General features: G+C 45.8%; 1 protein-coding gene across 1 annotated transcript in view; it reads right to left on the bottom strand.

Annotated features, from left to right (window-relative positions):
* The window catches only part of LOC125911108 (sp110 nuclear body protein-like), a 37,494-nt gene that overhangs the window by 8,367 nt on the left and 11,015 nt on the right, over positions 1 to 18,112 (bottom strand). The window contains 9 exon segments of the mRNA XM_049614769.1: positions 1,877 to 1,921; positions 2,731 to 2,873; positions 3,314 to 3,412; positions 8,208 to 8,278; positions 10,026 to 10,053; positions 10,379 to 10,529; positions 11,744 to 11,823; positions 14,309 to 14,458; positions 16,552 to 16,620. Coding sequence (XP_049470726.1) covers positions 1,877 to 1,921; positions 2,731 to 2,873; positions 3,314 to 3,412; positions 8,208 to 8,278; positions 10,026 to 10,053; positions 10,379 to 10,529; positions 11,744 to 11,823; positions 14,309 to 14,458; positions 16,552 to 16,620 — 836 coding nt within the window.

The following is an 18,112-nucleotide window of genomic DNA, read 5'->3' as shown; positions in this document are numbered from 1 at the left end:
CATCATTTGATCATTTGAAGGCTGTTCTGTCCCTGACACAGTCAAGAAACGATTATTGACCCTCTCAATGCCCACAACTCTTGCCCAACATCTTTTAGGCCTTTGGATTCAAGGTAACACATTCCTCATTTACAGATTTTACATATGCCCATTTAGGCTTACTTGCAAATTGACCCACTTTGAAGGAGAATCCCTTAAGTCAAAGGCTCTAGAATCTGTCCAAAATAAAGCAAAAAGCTGTTCTCAGTTCCCACCGTATGCCATTAGAGTAACAACTTCTGTCTGCATCCTGAGCCCTTCTAGAGATGGAGGTTCTCACAAGCACTCAGCCTGTGCTCATTTTGCCTTGGGTCATGGAAGCAGCGTCCTGCAGGGAAACCCCAAAACACACGTTTGGAGTATCAGCATCAGGGTCTCTTGATGGTACACACGTACAAAGATAGACACCGACAGAGAACGGGTATATGGCAGAGTAACAGTGATGTATTAGACAACGTTGCTGAAGAAAGGGCCTGCATTAGCCCATTTGTAGTCAGAACTAAACTTAGTCTCGTTACCCCAACGCGGCTTCTCCTTGGTGGGACTGAAAGGTCAGGCCAAGTGTGCTTCTGGCTATAATGTACTGACCTATGGTATCATGAGTGAGCAGCAACTAGAATATTGGGGCCATTAATTAAAGCTCTGGATTAAAAATATCTTTATTGGTTTTTTGGTTTTTTGTTTTTGTTTTTGTTTTTTTGCTGTTTACGAAAGTAATAAATGGTCATTAGGAAAATTCTACCTGTACATAAATGTATAATATGGAAGGCAAATGTTCCCTATAATCCTATCCCCAAATAACCAATTCACTCAGATATTTGCAATCATAGATCTCCATAGTCGCGTAAACAAAACTGGGCTCCTTCCATATATATTACTACCAGTTTAAGTGTCTAGAAGCTTTCTTGACTTTAGAACCCTTGGGTGGTTTTCCATTGACTGAAGGGCATTCCCTGCGCCCTCCACCCAGTAAAGGCTGCCTCCAGACCCAGCTTATCTGGACCCCTGGGTGACGCATCTCCAGACCATCCTGTCCATGGGCAGGATTCTTCCCTAATTTTTGGCTATTACGAGGAGCCTCCCTGTATGTATCAAGATATTGCAAATCAGCATGGAAAAGATGTTTCAGACAATAAACAGCATTGGGAGGACACCTTGTCTTTTCAATGAATCCAGCTAAGGGTCAGGCCAACCCTTCAGGGCACGGTGGGAAAGGCACCATTGCCTCTGCTGAAGGTTCGTATCTTATGGGAAGTTCATGAATGAGATTTGTGTCTTGAGGACATATTTAAGCAAGCAAAGAAGGATGAGAAGGAGCAGCTGGTACAGACAATGGATGCCTGCCCTTTTCACCTGGAGGGATGCTATGCAGAGGCAAAGCTCAATTCAAATGCGATTCCATTTTGGGGCCACTGATAACGAAAGGTTGAAATGAGGAATTCTTTGTGTTCAATCAAGGGTGGTCTCCTTGCTCTTTCACGTACCGTTTTTGTCTATCTCCTACCACATTTACTTCTCAAACTAGAACATTCTATTTCTGACACCTTTGGTTTGTCATCATCCAAACATCCGGTGCTTTTTCTAAAACACATGTACATCATCAGTTTTTGTTCTAATCTTTATTTTAAAGAGTTTTTGTGTCCCCCTCCCAAATTATGAAAACAACAGGGGTACATACATGTACCAGTGTGCCAATGCCATTGTCGTGAAGATGCAATGACTAAAAGGAAAGGTGACCCAGGGCCGGGGAACTCGAGGACTCGAAGGTGAGCCTTTGGATGCAGAGAGTGTGCAACATGGCGACTGAAAATGTGGTAGAAATTCACCTGCTATTTACCTTTCTCTTGACATTTACTCTTGGGGGACAGAACAAAAGTCCTTTCTGAAAGAGAGAAGGGGTCAATGAACGAGGTTATCCGGGAAGCTCTTCTTTCGTCCATATCGAAGTTTCCACTTCCTAGTGAATATTTATACCTGGACGTCCTACCGGGTCTCAAACCCAAAGTGTCTGAAAGCAACACCATTAGCTCCAACCTCCAATCGGCTCTTCTTCTGAACGTCACTTGATAAACTCATTTTTTTCCTGTTACTCAAACCCAAGACCCATTTGTCCTTCCTTCCCAGTTCCTTTCCCACCCACATTCTCCTCTCCATTTCTTCCTTGGTAGGTTAAATCCTTGTGATTTCATCCCAGTGATATTCTTTTTGGGTGTTTTTTGAGGCCTTGTGTTGGGGTCTGGGATCACAGAGATTAGTAGCCTTGTTTGTGGCCCAGAGGATTGAGTGTGAGCCAGGGAAGTGCAGAGGAGACACTGCCCATGGACAGGATGGTCTAGAAATGCGTCACCCAGGGGTCCAGATAAGCTGGGTCTGGAGGAGGCCTTCACTGGGTGGAGGGCGCAGGGAAGCTCTCAGAGATCTGGGTCTCAATTTGGCTTCCCCTGACTTACCCCACCCAGTACCCCCAGGCTAATCTTCTTAAGTCTCTCCTGACCTCACAGCCCTTTGCTCACATTTAAAGTTCTCCACGGTCAGCACCAACCTTTCTAATTTTATCACCCATAACTTTTCTCTATAAAAAATTGAGCTCTTTGTCAATCCTAATGGAAATTTCTTCACATTTCTGTAATTGAAATTGCGCTCATCCTGCAAGAATTAAACCCATCACCCAGCCGTCCCCTGTCATAATACCTTCAGCAGCTCTTCTAAGGTCTTTCCTCTGCAATGCACACTCTGTTTCCATTTCCTTGAAGTTGCCCGTTTTCCTTCAATTTCAAATTCTTTTGGGGTGAACCAAATTCCCTCCTCATTCTGAATGCACTTCTCTGAGGATCCTGGAGGATAAAGACGGCCCGTTCCTGGACCCAATCTCATGCTCTGTGAATTCACCCTAAACCTCCAAACTCCTAACTGCGGTTGTTCTGCCTGCCTGGGTCCAGAGAGACTCTCTGCAGGGAGGGAGGATAGCAGGCGAGCCTGGATTCCTCCTCTCTCAGGCTGAAGGAAGCCCTAAACCCTGTGGGAGCGGGAGAGGGTTTGCATTTGGTGCGACATCTGCATGCGGCAAGTATTGCCACTGGGTCCACGGTGGTGCAGTGGCCTGGCAGCCGGGTTCACCACGACGCGGAAAAGCGAAAATTCCTTGCTAACAAGGCACTTCTTTCTCTGCAGCCTAGCTGGCAGGGTTTATCTCCTGGACAAGGAGACACATGGGTATTTTCCTCTCTTCTAGTGGTTCCGGGCGCTCCAAAGAGCAGAAGATCAGGAAACCCACCTCGTTTCAGTCTCTCCTTATATAAAATCCCTCTAGCTTCACCACACGTCACGGGAAGTTTAGGAGAGTGAAAATCCACGGGGTCGTCTTCGGGTTTTTCTGGAAGTAGAAGGGAAAGTACCAGAGTATAGTTTCGCTCAGTCTTAGTTTTCTCTCTTTCCGGCCTTCCCCTTGCCCCGAATTCTAACGACAGTAATAGTAACAATAATCATGTAAATGGCATCGGGGACCAGCCTCTGGCTAACTGGCAGCACTTCCTCCATTTTGAGTGGCAGATTAGCCACGTGTACAGAGTAGTCTCTGATCAACAAAGCCATCACCACCAACACTGCATCAAACAAAATGTTTAGTAAAGCAGATAGGGCTCCTGTGGTGGGTTTTAATTCATAAGCTAATTGGCTATCACCCACTGCTCCTTTATTCCATAAGCAACCTGTTTATCCCTCTACTCGGATAGAGGTTGCCGGCCCAGAATATTTCCTGGTGCTTGGGTAGCTGGAAGAAAGGTCTTTGTTTGTAATCTTATCACCTGATTTACACCAAGGCGGGGTAAATGAGGTGCTCAGCGCCGAGAGATTAGTGTCCGTCTTCATTTTCTGCTGTCCTTTTTCATTTTATTGCTTTTCTGTTTCTTCCTCCATGAGTCAAAAAAGAACCCCCCACCCCCACCCCACCCCCCCTCACCGCCAAGAACTCTAGCCTAATCTGCAAATTGCACATGGAGAGATTTGGCAACGGTGAAACCTTGAGCAGGGATGTGGGGGTATTGATTCAGGAGAGAAGCAGTTGGAAAAGAGTTTAAAATAAATACCAGCCACTCCTGCCGCTTTTTACCACAGCCTCACTGTGGGCGAATTCATTCCAGATAGGCTGCAGGAGCCGTCTCTGGGGGTGAGGAGAAGGCGCTGCCCATGGCTTGTGTTGAGTTACAGGGATGTTACATGCAGAATGAGGCTAGGAGAACAGCCAGTCCAACCTTCTCCCTTGCTTCAAACACTTATTGCAAGAGCCAAAGGAAATGTACGAAAAGGCAAGAGCCTCCCCGGAAAAAGAAACGAGCGGCATCGATGCTAATGGTGAAAAAACCGTTAGTTACTTTGGAAGGATATGAACTAGAGGCAGACGAGAAAGCAGAGATCCCTGAGAAGTGACCGGATGGCTCCCTTGGACGGAACGCTGAAGGATGTCCAGTCTTGGAGGGGCAGGGGCTGGATAGGAGTGAGGGGGGTGGGAAGAACTTAGTTTCAAAAGCCAGCCAGCATTCTTGCATGGAGTGGCTGGCTCCACCACTGTCTCCGGACTCTGCCCACTTAAATAAATAGGGCCCAGGGGATGACAGCTCAGCCTCAGGAGCCAGACTGGCGGGGCTTACGATCTGGGCTGTGCAATTTCCTAGCAAGGGTATGTAAGTGCATATTATTGTCAAGGTCAAATGGAAGACCAGCCATGGTGGATTCCTAACTTGGGAGACAAGGCAGAGGCACAGGTAACTTTGGACCACTGCCGCAAACCCCGAGGGGGATTAGCAGGGCATCGGGGACCTTGCATAGTTGTCTGTCTCACGGAACTCATTCCCTATGATAAGTATAGGCCCCAAAACAGATGTCCCAGACAGGCTCGCAAGCAGATGCAGGAGCAGTGGGCGGTACTGGGAGTTCTGGGCAGCAAGCCAGGGTGCAGAGTTGCGGGCACAGGCAGAACTCCCTCCTTTACCTGGTTCAGGCAGCTTACCAAGTCAGCCAGGACCTTCTGTCCTGGGTAGCTCCAAAGCCACTACCCTGCGCCTAAGGAGGGACAGCTTTCTGATCTGTTCCGGTAATCCTGCATTTAGCTTCGTCTCACCTGCTCCGTCTTGGAAACAGGCTTTTTAAGGATGGAACCCTGAGGGGAAGGCCTCCTTGGCGCTCTCCCACATCTGTCAGATCACCATTCATAAGCGTGAGCAAACAATGAGGAGCCTGCTATGAAGGTAAGCAATTAATAAAGAGAGTTCCTGGAAATGGAAAGCAGGGTGCAGGAAACGAAAAGAAAGCCTAACAGAGGCAAGAAAAGCAGAATGGAAACAAACTTCATAGATAGATGAACTTCAGGAATCCTTTCAGAACACAGGGTGAAGGCACGTGGTGAAAATCATGCATGGACAGACATGGCCTGGGGAGAGGTCTGGAGCTCCCTGATCTGAACGCGAAGGGTTCATGGGGAGATGGGGTGGCTGGACAAAAAGCCATCATCAAGGCAATAGTAAAGGCCGCACACACACACTGTGTAGCTTATTTTCACAACAACTTATAAAAGGGAAGGCAATGATGGTGATCCCCATTTTATAGATGGGGGACTCAGGCTCAAAGGTGGAGACAGAATTCCCGGACATCCCCACACGGTACAAGGTGGAACTGGCAGTGGAATCCAGACCTGCTGGACCGCCCCCCCCCCCCCCCCCCCCCCCCCCCCCCCCCCCCCGGTTCCTATCATACTGTCAGAAATGCCTCAACAGGACTCCCTACTGTATGTCGATAACAACACAGAGACAGCCGGCGTTAAATCAGAAGGCATGGCCAGGGCAGAAGTGCTAAGAAGCCAGAAGAAGCTGACGCTGACAGACAGCTCTCAGCATCTGCTTAGATTCGTGCTTCCTACTCGTGTTTCCTAAAGACACCGGGGAGTATTTTCTTTTTTTCAGTGTAAAGAACAAAAAACTTGCACTTAGAACACCTAGGTTGATCTTAGTTCATGCAAGTCTTTTATGCTCTAATTGAATCCGTAAAGTGGGCTGAACAATACTTATATGACGGCTAAATGGCAAAACGCAGAACAAAGTGCTTTGCCAATTGTAAAATGTGTACACTTCTGTTGTTATCAGGGCCTCTGCATATGGTTGGGTGGGTTGTACACTGAGCAAGGATCCCACCTCTAAGGAGGGCTCTGATTCATACTCAGAGCTGGATACTTTCTTTATGTTTTATTTTTTTTTTAACGTTTATTCATTTTTTTTTAATTTTTTTTTTTTTAACGTTTATTCATCTTTGGGACAGAGAGAGACAGAGCATGAACGGGGGAGGGGCAGAGAGAGAGGGAGACACAGAATTGGAAGCAGGCTCCAGGCTCTGAGCCATCAGCCCAGAGCCCGATGCGGGGCTCGAACCCACGGACCGCGAGATCGTGACCTGAGCTGAAGTCGGACGCTTAACTGACTGAGCCACCCAGGCGCCCCTAACGTTTATTCATTTTTGAGACAGAGAGAGACAGAGCATGAACGGGGCAGGGTCAGAGAGAGGGAGACACAGAATCCGAAGCAGGCTCCAGGCTCTGAGCTGTCAGCACAGAGCCCGACGCGGGGCTCGAACTCACGGACCGCGAGATCATGACCTGAGCTGAAGTCGGCCGCTTAACCGACTGAGTCACCCAGGCGCCCCAGAGCTGGATACTTTCTACGAGGACCTTCTCTCAGAGGGCAGCAAAGGACCTGGTTTTAGGAGTCAGCTCCGACAGATGTGGGTAAAGCGTATTGAGGGAAGGGCACTTTTTCTAATGCGCACAAGTGCATTCTCTGAGTACATGGGGTCTCTTGTATTGGTAGTCACACTTCATGAAGAAGAACAGATAAGGTATTGATTGCACAGTTATTTAAGTATACACTGTGTGAGGCACGGGAACGCTGGGCATAGAGCAAAGAGCAAGACCGACCACTTACTGACCTCATCGGACTTTCACACGGTGAACAGAATGTACACAGACAGTTAATTTTAGTCGTGACAAGTGCCGTGAAGAAAAAAAAAAAAAACGCTGGGTTCCATGAAGGCGGGTCAGGAAAACCTGCCCTTGCCTGCTGGGACAGAGAACGCTTAGTTCAAGGTGAGACCTGAGGATGTGTAGCAAAGGGAAGAAGGAGAACAAGGGCGGTCAGCTTCGGGGAAGGGGTGGGTGAGGGGGGCACACCGAGGAAGCCCTGGGCAGGAAAGGAGGGCGAAGCATCCAGTGTCAAAGAGCCTATGCTTTGAGAAATCAGGCTGGCGGTGACCCTCGGGGTGTAGGTGGGGATTGGATGATGGGTGTGGGCTATGTTCTGTTTCTTTTTTTTTTTTTTTTTTTAATTTTTTTTTCAACGTTTTTTTTATTTATTTTTGGGACAGAGAGAGACAGAGCATGAACGGGGGAGGGGCAGAGAGAGAGGGAGACACAGAATCGGAAACAGGCTCCAGGCTCCGAGTCATCAGCCCAGAGCCTGACGCGGGGCTCGAACTCACGGACCGTGAGATCGTGACCTGGCTGAAGTCGGACGCTTAACCGACTGCGCCACCCAGGCGCCCCAGCTATGTTCTGTTTCTTAACCTAGGCGCTAAGTACATGCGGGCTTTGCCTTTGTGTTAATTCCTCAGGCTGTACATTTACGGTACGTGCATCTTTCTTAAGCATCACACCAGTGCTACTCAATGTGCCGGCGCGTGGCAAGACAGGAGCTTGATCCAATAGAAATAAGGCATCTCCGCTGAGGAGGTCCTGCTGTGAAAATGGGGTGCTCAGTGTCACGGTTGATTTATAAGCTCTTTATTTTTGCAGACTTGCAACCAACAGACTTGTGGATGGCACCAGTCTGCGGACCCTACCTCAAGTAGCCCCTGTTCTACTTCAATGATAAATTCATGGGGGAGGGGGGGAGGAGGAATGCCAATGTCGCCGGAGCCTAAAGAGGGAAGGGAGAGTGAGAGGGGACAGTGCTGAAGAAATGTTACCAACGCAGAAGAGAAATGAATGTTCACAGAAAAGGAGGAGGGGGAAGAGGAGGAGGAGGACAAAGATGGGAGGGAAAGAAGAGGAAGAGAGGACACAAACAATCGGCAGGTGGCCAGGGCACCAGTGATGTCTGACGGCCAGTCCCCATCTCTGGCTTACTTACCCTTTGGGGGAATATTTTTCTGACACCTTCTGGTTGAACTTGAGCTGACACCGTTGTTCCTTTTCTTTTCTAAAAAAAAAAAAATTAATGTCATTTATAATTGGAAACATAGATTTATATGCTTTATATATCAACGATTTTCAAGTAATTTTTTCTGTCTTTCTACCACTTTGGAGAGACAAGATAGATGTGTCTTTAAAAAAAAATTTTTTTTTTACATTTATTTATTTTTGAGAGACAGAGAGAGACAGAGCACAAGAGGGGGAGGGGCAGAGAGAGAAGGAGACACAGAATCCGAAGCAGGCTCCAGGCTCTGAACCATCAGCACAGAGCCCGACGCGGGGTTCGAACTCACAAACCGCAAAACCATGAATTGAGCCGAAGTCGGACGCTTAACCGACTGAGCCAGCCAGGCTCCCCTAGATGTGGGTCTTATGAAAGGAACATTATAGCATTGATCATGGAGGAATAGCAAGTTCATGTTAATAGATAGATAGGAAGGCTAAAAACATTACAGAAACCATGTTTTCATAAGGTAATATATATTAACATATAATAATCAATGTACATATGTACATTGTGTATTTAATACAACATATTACATATGTACATATGTATTTAATACAAACACTAGAAGTAGATAAAGGATATAAACTTATAAATATCACATAGAAAGGACTTTTTAAGGAAGAAATATAGGGCATAAAACAATGGTTCTCAATGCTGGTTGATTTGGTCCCCCAGGGGATATTTGACAATGTTGGGAAATCTTTTTGTTTCTCATGACTGGGAGGAAAACGCTACTGGCATCTAATGGCTGGGATGTTGCCCAGTATCTCATGAGGCACAGGACAGCACTCATGACAGAGAATTATTCAGTCCCAAATGCTAGTAAGTGTCAAGGTCGAGAAACTCTGGCATAAACCATCTTGGAAAAGACAAACTGATTTGTCTAAACAAATTTATGAAAAAATTCTCCACAACCCAAAATTTCTCAAGTGAGTTACAAAATAAAAACAAAAGCAGAAACATTTCAATGAGATAACAAACAGTAGATTTCCATCATTGATCAAGCAAAAAGATGAATAGTCCTATACGAAAATGGGCAAATATGAACAAGTGAACCTCAAAGGAAAACACTTCTAATAAAAAATTATTTAACAAACAGCTATCTTAGTAGAAAGAGGCTAGGTGATGTTATGATAAATTATGACTCTCCCAAATTGCAGTGGTTAATTATAGGTATCAGCAAATAATAGCATGAAGACCAAATAAGTCCAATGCTTGTGTTTGTAAATAAAGATTTATTGGAACACAGACAGGTGCATTTGTTTACATATTTGTCTCTGGCTGCTTTCATACTACAATGGCAGTGTTGAGTAGTTGCAATAGAGATTGTAGGGCCAGCAAAGCTCTTATCTGGCCCCTTTTAGAAAAAGTTTGCCAAGTGTTGGTTTAAAACAACCCAGTTTTACTTCTCCCTTGTGCTACTCATTCATCACAAGTTAGATGGGGTTCCATGTTATTGACACACACGGATCCTGGGGACAAAGCAACTTGTGTCTAGAACATTGTTGGTCCCATGGCAGAAATAAAGATGATACACAGGCTCTTAAAGCTTTGGCTTTGAAGTGACCCTCACATTTCTGTCCGCATTTCTTTGGCCAAGTCAAGTGACATGGCCATTCTGGAGTCCACAGGGCAAGAGTGTATAACCTTCTGAGATATCGGTGAGTAGTAATACAATCTACCACAGCATGTTTAACCACATGCATGGTGCAAAGAAATCCAAAGGAAAACATGGGTGGCATATCATTCTTTGCTTTTAATCTGTCAACACAGAAGACTCTTATTGTTTCTAGTTTTGGTGAAGGTGTAGGGAAAATGGCATCTGTATGATGTTAATGGGAGTCTAAACTGGCAATAATTTGATCATCAGGATGTGCTTATTTTATTTTATTTTATTTTATTTTAAATTTATTTATTTATTTTGGGAGAGAGAGGAAGAGAGAGAATCCCAAGCAGATCCCACACTGACAGCACAGAGCCTGACATGGGGCTCAAACCCACGAACTGTGAGATCATGACCTAAGCTGAAACCAAGAGTCCAACACTTAACCCAACTGAACCATCCAGGTGCCCTGGTATGTACTAATCTTAAACATGTAGACTCTTTGCCTTTTGGGCCCTTGTTGTGACCTCTGAGTTCCTGGTTGAATCGTCCTTCCTTTCAGTCACCTGATCCACCACTTGGAGCTTCTCTTAGATTCTGTGTTCAGGCGAGGCTGCTAGTGGGATTTGTGAATAGTTGAAGTTGGGGTCCCCAGTGAACCTCCTCCTCTCCCTATTAGTGACTTCCCCTCTCGTACCCCATCCCTCAACCTTTCAGGAAATCCCTGTACCCTGGTTCACTTTTATCTGCTATCTTCTTACAATTATCCCTCTTCTCTCTTATATCTTTTTTTCTTCAATACTCTGTCCTGTTTCCCATTCTCCCTTTCAACTCCTCTTTTTGTCTATTAACTACACATGCATCAACTAGAATGTAAGCTCCACTAGGGGACCAAGTTGCTCGCCCTGTTCCACCATCGTCTATCCACGGGACCTTGGAAAAATCCATTCATCCTTTACACACCTCAGTTTCTTCATCTGTAAAATGTGAATTAGTTATTCAACCCTCTCCAAGAGTTGGTGTAGAAATAAAATGAAATTATCCGTGAGGAATATTTACGATATTACTGTATAAGTTAGCGCAATGTGGGAGAACCTGTTCGAAATGATCGCTTGTATTTTAAGGTGGTCAAGTTTAACCCATTGTTTCCGACAATAAATATTTGTCATTTGAGAGTTGCATCCCGTGAATTTGTGACACAATGACCACATCAACAACAAACAGAAGAATGTTCATATTTTTCCCCCCTCTGAAGACAGTGGTAGGAAATGCACAATGGCAGTGGTGGTGAGGATGGGGTGACTGTTTATCAGCGAACGCCCACAACGACGTCAGCTGTGGCTGCTCAGTTGGTGGTAGTATCGTTACATTTGTGTTTATGAGGAGTCATTCTCTTCCCAATTCTCCCAGAAAGGTCAAGTGAAGAACATGGAAATTGGGATTTTAGGAAAAAATTGTGTTCCATGGCTTGGGCCCTTTCGATAGAGCACCACGAATATATTTAGAACACATTCGGCAGTGGTGGTGTGGCCCGAAGGTAGAAAACATTGGTTCAGGGATTGGGGTGGGGAATCTTATTCTTTTTATGCATGACGTATACAGATAGATATTTATCCCTTGTCAAGATATCTGTCTGTTTAAAGATAAATAGATATAGGTATGTTAAATAGATATATTAAAGATACATATTTGTGGTATTACAATGTCAGAGGTTGGGTTCATAATTAGGAAAAAATATCTAAGAGGGCTCCTTAGGGTGGTGATGATGGGAAAACGGTGGAGAAACATTGGTTTAGAGTAAAACAGCTCTGAATCTGGGTTCCTGAGGACCACTCTCTGAGACTTGCGGTCCCTCATCTTTACCGTGCACGATGCTTGGTGGTGTGCTGGGTGGCTCCCGGGGTCCCTTTTCCCCGTTCATTTCTGAACAGTCATCACGGATCTCTGAAAAAAGGAACGACTTTCCTTTGAGATCTCAGAAAATGTCCCCTGGAATGTTCTGTAGGAATCTCCTGGAGTCCCAGGAACCTTTGTCTTGAAAGTTCCAGCTCTTGGGGTGCCTGGGTGGCTCAGTCGGTTAAGCGTCCGACTTCGGCTCAGGTCCTGATCTCACGGTCACGTGATCAGGTCCTGATCTCACGGTCACCTGATCTCACGGTGAGTTCGAGCCCCGCGTTGGGCTCTGTGCTGATGGCTCAGAGCCTGGAGCCTGTTTCGGATTCTGTGTCTCCCTCTCTCTCTGACCCTGCCCCGTTCATGCTCTGTCTCTCTCTGTCTCAAAAATAAATAAAACGTTAAAAAAAAAATAAAAAAAAAAAGAAAGTTCCAGCTCTTGCTTGAGCCTCCATGACCCGTCCTGAGCGTGCATCTACCACTGGGTCTGTCTGCCACTCTGGGGAGGAGCAGAGCAAGGCTGGGCAACAGAGTGTCCTCTATCAATGGAGACACCCAGTGAGGGGCTGTCATGTGAGCCCCTGAACCAGAGGCTCAACATGAGGTTGTGGATCCCTGGGGTATCCCGGAAGCCCCTTCAGGAGATCTTTGAGGCCAAACTGTTTTCATACTAAGAGGCTCTTTGCCTTTCCATTGTGTTGATGTGTGCTCACATGGGAGCAAGAGCCCTGGCAGGTAAAGCTTCTGGTGCCATAGTACACATCAATGCAGTGCCCCTAAAACCTAAGGAGCAGTCTCTCCAGTCTCCCCTCCTGCAGACCATTAAAAGAAAAAAGCCAGTTTCCCTTAAGAATGTGCTTGATGAGCCAATTAAAATTTTTGACTTTCTTATATTTCTCCCGTTGAGTATGCATCTTCTTAATGGTCTGTGTGAAAAACTGGGGAGTCTATATAAAGCAGTTCATTATATCTTGAAGCACAAATGTCTCAAGAAGAATACTTGTGGGATTGAGCTGCAAGCTCCCTGTACAATTCAGGGAACCAATGTTTTCCAAGTGTCCATGATATTATAAAATCCTGCCTAAGTGTAAGATTCATTTAAAACGGAAGACGGCATAGGGGCGCCCGGATGGCTCACTTGGTTGAGCGTCTGACTTTGGCTCAGGTCACGATCTCATGGTTCACGAGTTTGAGCCCCACTTTGGGCTTGTTACTGTCAACACAGTGCCTGCTTCCGATCTTCTGTCCCCACATCTCTATGCCCCTCCCCTTCTTGCACACACTCTCTCTCTTTCAAAAATAAATAAAACATTTATTTTTTTTATTTTTTATTTTTTTAAAAATTTTTTTTTAACATTTATTTATTTTTGAGACAGAGAGAGAGAGCGAGCATGAGCAGGGGAGGGGCAGAGAGAGAGGGAGACACAGAATCTGAAACAGGCTCCAGGCTCTGAGCGGTCAGCACAGAGCCCGACGCGGGGCTAGAACTCACACACCGCGAGATCATGACCTGAGCCGAAGTCGGACGCTTAACCGACCGAGCCACCCAGGCGCCCCTAAATAAAACATTTAAATAAAATAAAATAAAATAAAATCCAAGCCAGCACAATGCATTGCACTAGGCAGTGCAATATTAAAGGTGAACATAAACGTACATAGATACCTCAAAGGGCTATTCAGATATTCCATCCTTTTAAACCACAGATCCTTGTGAAGCTCGATTATCTTCCTGTCCTTGCACAAAGCAAAGTATCCCAACCAATTGAACAGAGAAGCAGCTATACGAATCCAGCTGTCTTTGATGAAACTAGACATTAGTGAGGTTTGTAAAAAATGTAATATGCTTCCAGTTTTCTCACCAATTTTTTAATTTGGGAAATATATTTATTTTTCATAAAGTATGTTATTTATGTTAATAAGTAGTTTATATGTTATTGTTACTTTTAAATGAATTAACATAAATATTTTAAATTAAAAAATATTTTATTATTTATTTTTGAGAGAGAGAGACAGAGCTCAAGTGGGGCAGGGGCAGACAGAAGAGACCCAGAATCTGAAACAGGCTCTAGACTCTGAGCTGTCAGCACAGAGCCCAATGGGGGGTCTCAAACTTTTGAACCACAAGATCATGACCTGAGCTGAAGTCCGACGCTTGCCACCCAGCTGGCCCCAGAAATATTTTTAAATGATCAGTTTTTAATTTCTGATGAAGTGCATATAGATAAATTGAAACAACCTAAGCAAAAGCTCTTTGGGGTCCTTCATAATTTGTAAGAGTGTGAAGAAGTCTTGGGACTAAAAAGTTTAAGGGCTGCTGCCTGAGGCCACAGCTGAGGTCAGCTGTACCCTGTGGACACGGGTATTTCTGCACAAAATCTCCTCAGATGTTCCCTCCTGTCACACACACCTCACCGTCTTTCTTTGCGCTTCTCTTTCCTTCTACGATTACCTTCACATGTCCACCCAATGCTGTGCCTCCTCTGTGAGAGACCCTCCCACGCAGAGCATTCGTGGCAAATTCAGTCACCAGCCTTACCGTCTGGCCCAAAGGTTTGGGTACATCCACTCGTTGCCTTTTGAACCCTCGTCATGACCTCTGAGCTGCTGGTTGAATCGTCCTTCCTTTCAGTCGCCTGATCCATCAGTCGGAGCTTTTTTTGGATTCTGTGTTCAGGTGAGGCTCTCCCTGGGCCGAATAGTGATTTGTGAATAGTTTTCACTGGGGTGCCCTCCAGTGAAGGCACTGGGGTGCCCTTTCACTGGGAAGCTCCTCCTTCCCCTCCCATGCCCCCAGCCCCTTTGAGATCTCTGTACCCCTGTACCTCATTTTTCTCCTGCTAGTTCTCTGCAATTGTATCTTTCTTGTGTGCACCTTTCTTTCTCCCTTAGACTCACCATCTGCTCTCAGCCCTGTGCAACCTGTTGAAATTAACCAGACTCCCGGAGCAGAGGGCTTTCTTTCCTGGGCCATGTCTGTGTACACCTTCTTCCTGGAGGTGCCCACATCCGAGTAAAGATGGCCAGGTAGCCTGTTTTGGCCCAGGAGGAGTGCTATAACGTACTTCTCCAGATTCCCGAGGACCTATTTGTGGATCAGGAGGGATCCAAGTTTCCCCAGGTGCCTCCAGTGGCAAAAGTGCAAGGTATCAAAGAATCGAGGGGCTGCGTGGTAGAGTGTGAGGCTAGGACAGAGAGGATTTACAATGACGGCGACAGAAGGAAGGGTGTAAGGGTTAGGGTTCTCTTTCCCGCGGATCTGGATACTTTTATTTTGCCGAGGACTCACATTTATATCTTTGGATCTGATTTTTTTATTGAGTGCCAGATTTGCCTATCGTGGGGGAAATTTTTTTCTATTTTTCTATTGAATATAATTTATTGTTAATTTGGTTTCCATACAACACCCAGTGTTCATCCCGATAAGTGCCCTCCTCAATGCCCGTCACCCACTTTGCCCTCTCCCTATTGTGGGGGAAATTAAGCTCCCTTGATTTCTCAGTACTTCTGTGAAAAGCCCTAGACTCCTGAGGCATGAAAATGTATACAGAATTAAGACAGGGAGTGCTTGCTTTCACATCCCTAGAAACACTTTGCTTTTCATACACCATGAGAATGAGATCTGTAGCTGGTAAACTGCTGTTTGATCCAAAAGGATAATAAGTCTTCTCCTCTCCTGAGATTGCCAAATGCCTACAGCAGGGCTAGCTTCCTAAGCTAAGTCCCAAAGCACCAGGATTACTGCAGCCCTCTCTCCATTGGTATTTACACATCAAAAGGGATGAAGCCCAGAATGTGGATCATCTTTAATAAAAGCTGAAGTCACTTGGCGTTTCTCTGCCTCTTAGAAAGAGGCATTTAAATTCCAAAAGATGAGGGTGAGGACAGAAGATCAGTTTAATCTTATCTCAAAGCAGCAAAGTTTTTTTCTTGTTTGTTTGTATTTTGTTTTGCCCTCCTTTCAGGAGAGGAGGAAGATGGCTTCTTTGTCCTGTCTATAAACGGAAAATCCATCATTCTTTATCCTTTGTCTATGGGATATCATCTGCCTCTCAGAAGGATTCCATCAGCTCTCTTCTCACTGCCTGTGGGTCTGCATTTGGGGGTAGATAATGCAGTGTGACTCTGGATGTTGAGCTGGTTGTGATGTCATTGAGGACTTCTTTCCCCTGATCCAGGTGCCTGGGGTTCCTGCGCGGTCATATACACAAAGAACGGCCCTATGCGAGTGGGGTACCATCTCAGACCCTTCACAGTGTTGGACAAAGCATGGAGCCAGAGCATACACAGCTAGCACAAATCTTGAGGTGAGCAGGTCAAAAATGGAAAATTCTAAGATTTCCTCCCAAATTATTTGCATCTCCCCTTAGCAATGTACACCACCATTCACCCAGCCATTCAAGCCAGAAACTGAAGAGGAAGCCTTGGTTTCTCTCTCCTGCCCGGCTCCTAATTGTGCAAGTTCTATCAACTCTTTCCAAGCTGTTCTTGAACCGGCCCTTGTCTCCACTGCCAGATCTGAATGCAGAGTTCTGTCAACCTGCATGGCGTCCTCCCCTTTCCAAGGGTTGTCCTGCCTCCATTCTCTTCTGTTCCCAATTGATCATTTACACTGAACCAAAACTGTTCTTGTCAAATGTAAAATGGGATCATGTCACTTCACTGATCGGATCTCTTCGATGGTTCCTCATTTCATTTAGAATGAAATTCAACTTCCCACACCTTAACCTACAAGCACGAGCTGCCTGCTGCCTCCCGCCTCTTCTTGTTCTCTCGTCTTACCTTTTGAGAGGCTTTTTTTCTGGCGTCTCTTTTTTGGAGTTGACCAGATACATCTTTTTCTTTTCTTGCCTAAAGAGAAAGGATACAGATGATCTTCTCCTGGCTACAGACATAGATCTGCCAACCTCAAAGGTCAACAATTTTCAGCGCTCACTTTTGGTCTTCAAACCATAGTGGCGAGCAGGTCATTGGTGGCCTTATGTGATGCTGCCTCATGGAGTAATGATGGAGAAGATATTCTAAAGTGGCAGAGGAGAGAGAGACATGAAGAGATTGGGACGAGTGTAGGTAGCTTGTTTCTAGCTATGAAATGGAAGAGTGAGCTATGGAAGCTGGTGAAGTGAGCTGAGGATCAAGAGGAAGCTCCTTTGATGAGCTGTGATAGGCTGGGGCAGTGACTGAATGCAGATCCCGTGACAGGGAGATGCTGAATTCTCAGAGGAGAGAGGGGTCATGGACACGGTCAGGTGAGGCAGAAGGATTGCCTTAGAGAGAAAGAGGGAAGTGGAGAGGAGGGGGCAAATGCAAGCTGGTAGCAGGAAGTGAGGGTATTCCCATCCAATACCTTTTGGTGTAGTAAGAGGAAAAGTAGTCTGTTAAGAAAAGGAGGCGGGGGGGGGGCGCCTGGGTGGCTCAGTCGGTTAAGCGGCCGACTTCGGCTCAGGTCATGATCTCACGGTCCGTGAGTTCGAGCCCCGCGTGGGGCTCTGTGCTGACAGCTCAGAGCCTGGAGCCTGTTTCAGATTCTGTGTCTCCCTCTCTCTGACCCTCCCCCGTTCATGCTCTGTCTCTCTCTGTCTCAAAAATAAATAAACGTTAAAAAAATAAAATAAAATAGGGGCGCCTGGGTGGCTCAGTCGGTTGGGCGTCTGACTTCCGCTCAGGTCATGATCTCGCGGTCCGTGAGTTCGAGCCCCGTGTGGGGCTCTGTGCTGACAGCTCAGAGCCTGGAGCCTGTTTCGGATTCTGTGTCTCCCTCTCTCTCTGACCTTCCCCCGTTCATGCTCTCTCTCTCTCTCTCTGTCCCAAAAATAAACGTTAAAAAAAAATTAAAAAAATAAAATAAAATAAAGATTTTAAAAAAGAAGAAAAGGAGGTGGTGAGGGGGGCCAGCAGTTTGAAAAAAAAAAAAAAAGGTCAGGGTTGGAAAGGATCATTGCAGGAAGTGAAATTGTCACGCAGTGTAGAAGGATCATTTACCTTGGGCTCGTGAAGGCACAACACATGAGCTCTGCCCTGCTGTGTGGTTTTCCCCATAGTGAAGTGCCTGCCTTCATACCCAGTGTGCATAAAGCAGATAATGGGTCCCTCCAAGACCTGCCAGAGGGTTCTAGGAAAAGGCAGAGTGGCAAGGTGAAGATACCAGCAATAAGTTACTGAAGCAATGGATCGTGGACTCTAACCTGGTATGAAGGGGCATGAAGAGAGGCATATGATGAACCAGAAAAGGGAAAAGCCAATGGACTGGTCATCCACGTGAGGTTGAAGAACAGCTCCAGAGGGAACAAGTTGTAAGGGAGAAAGCAGGCAGGGATACTTTTGAATTAATTGTCTAAGATTG

The sequence above is a fragment of the Panthera uncia genome, assembly GCF_023721935.1.
Source record: "Panthera uncia isolate 11264 chromosome C1 unlocalized genomic scaffold, Puncia_PCG_1.0 HiC_scaffold_3, whole genome shotgun sequence".
Taxonomy (NCBI): Eukaryota; Metazoa; Chordata; class Mammalia; order Carnivora; family Felidae; genus Panthera; species Panthera uncia.
Note: the sequence above shows the minus strand (reverse complement) of the source record. Positions and strands in the feature narration are given on the sequence as shown.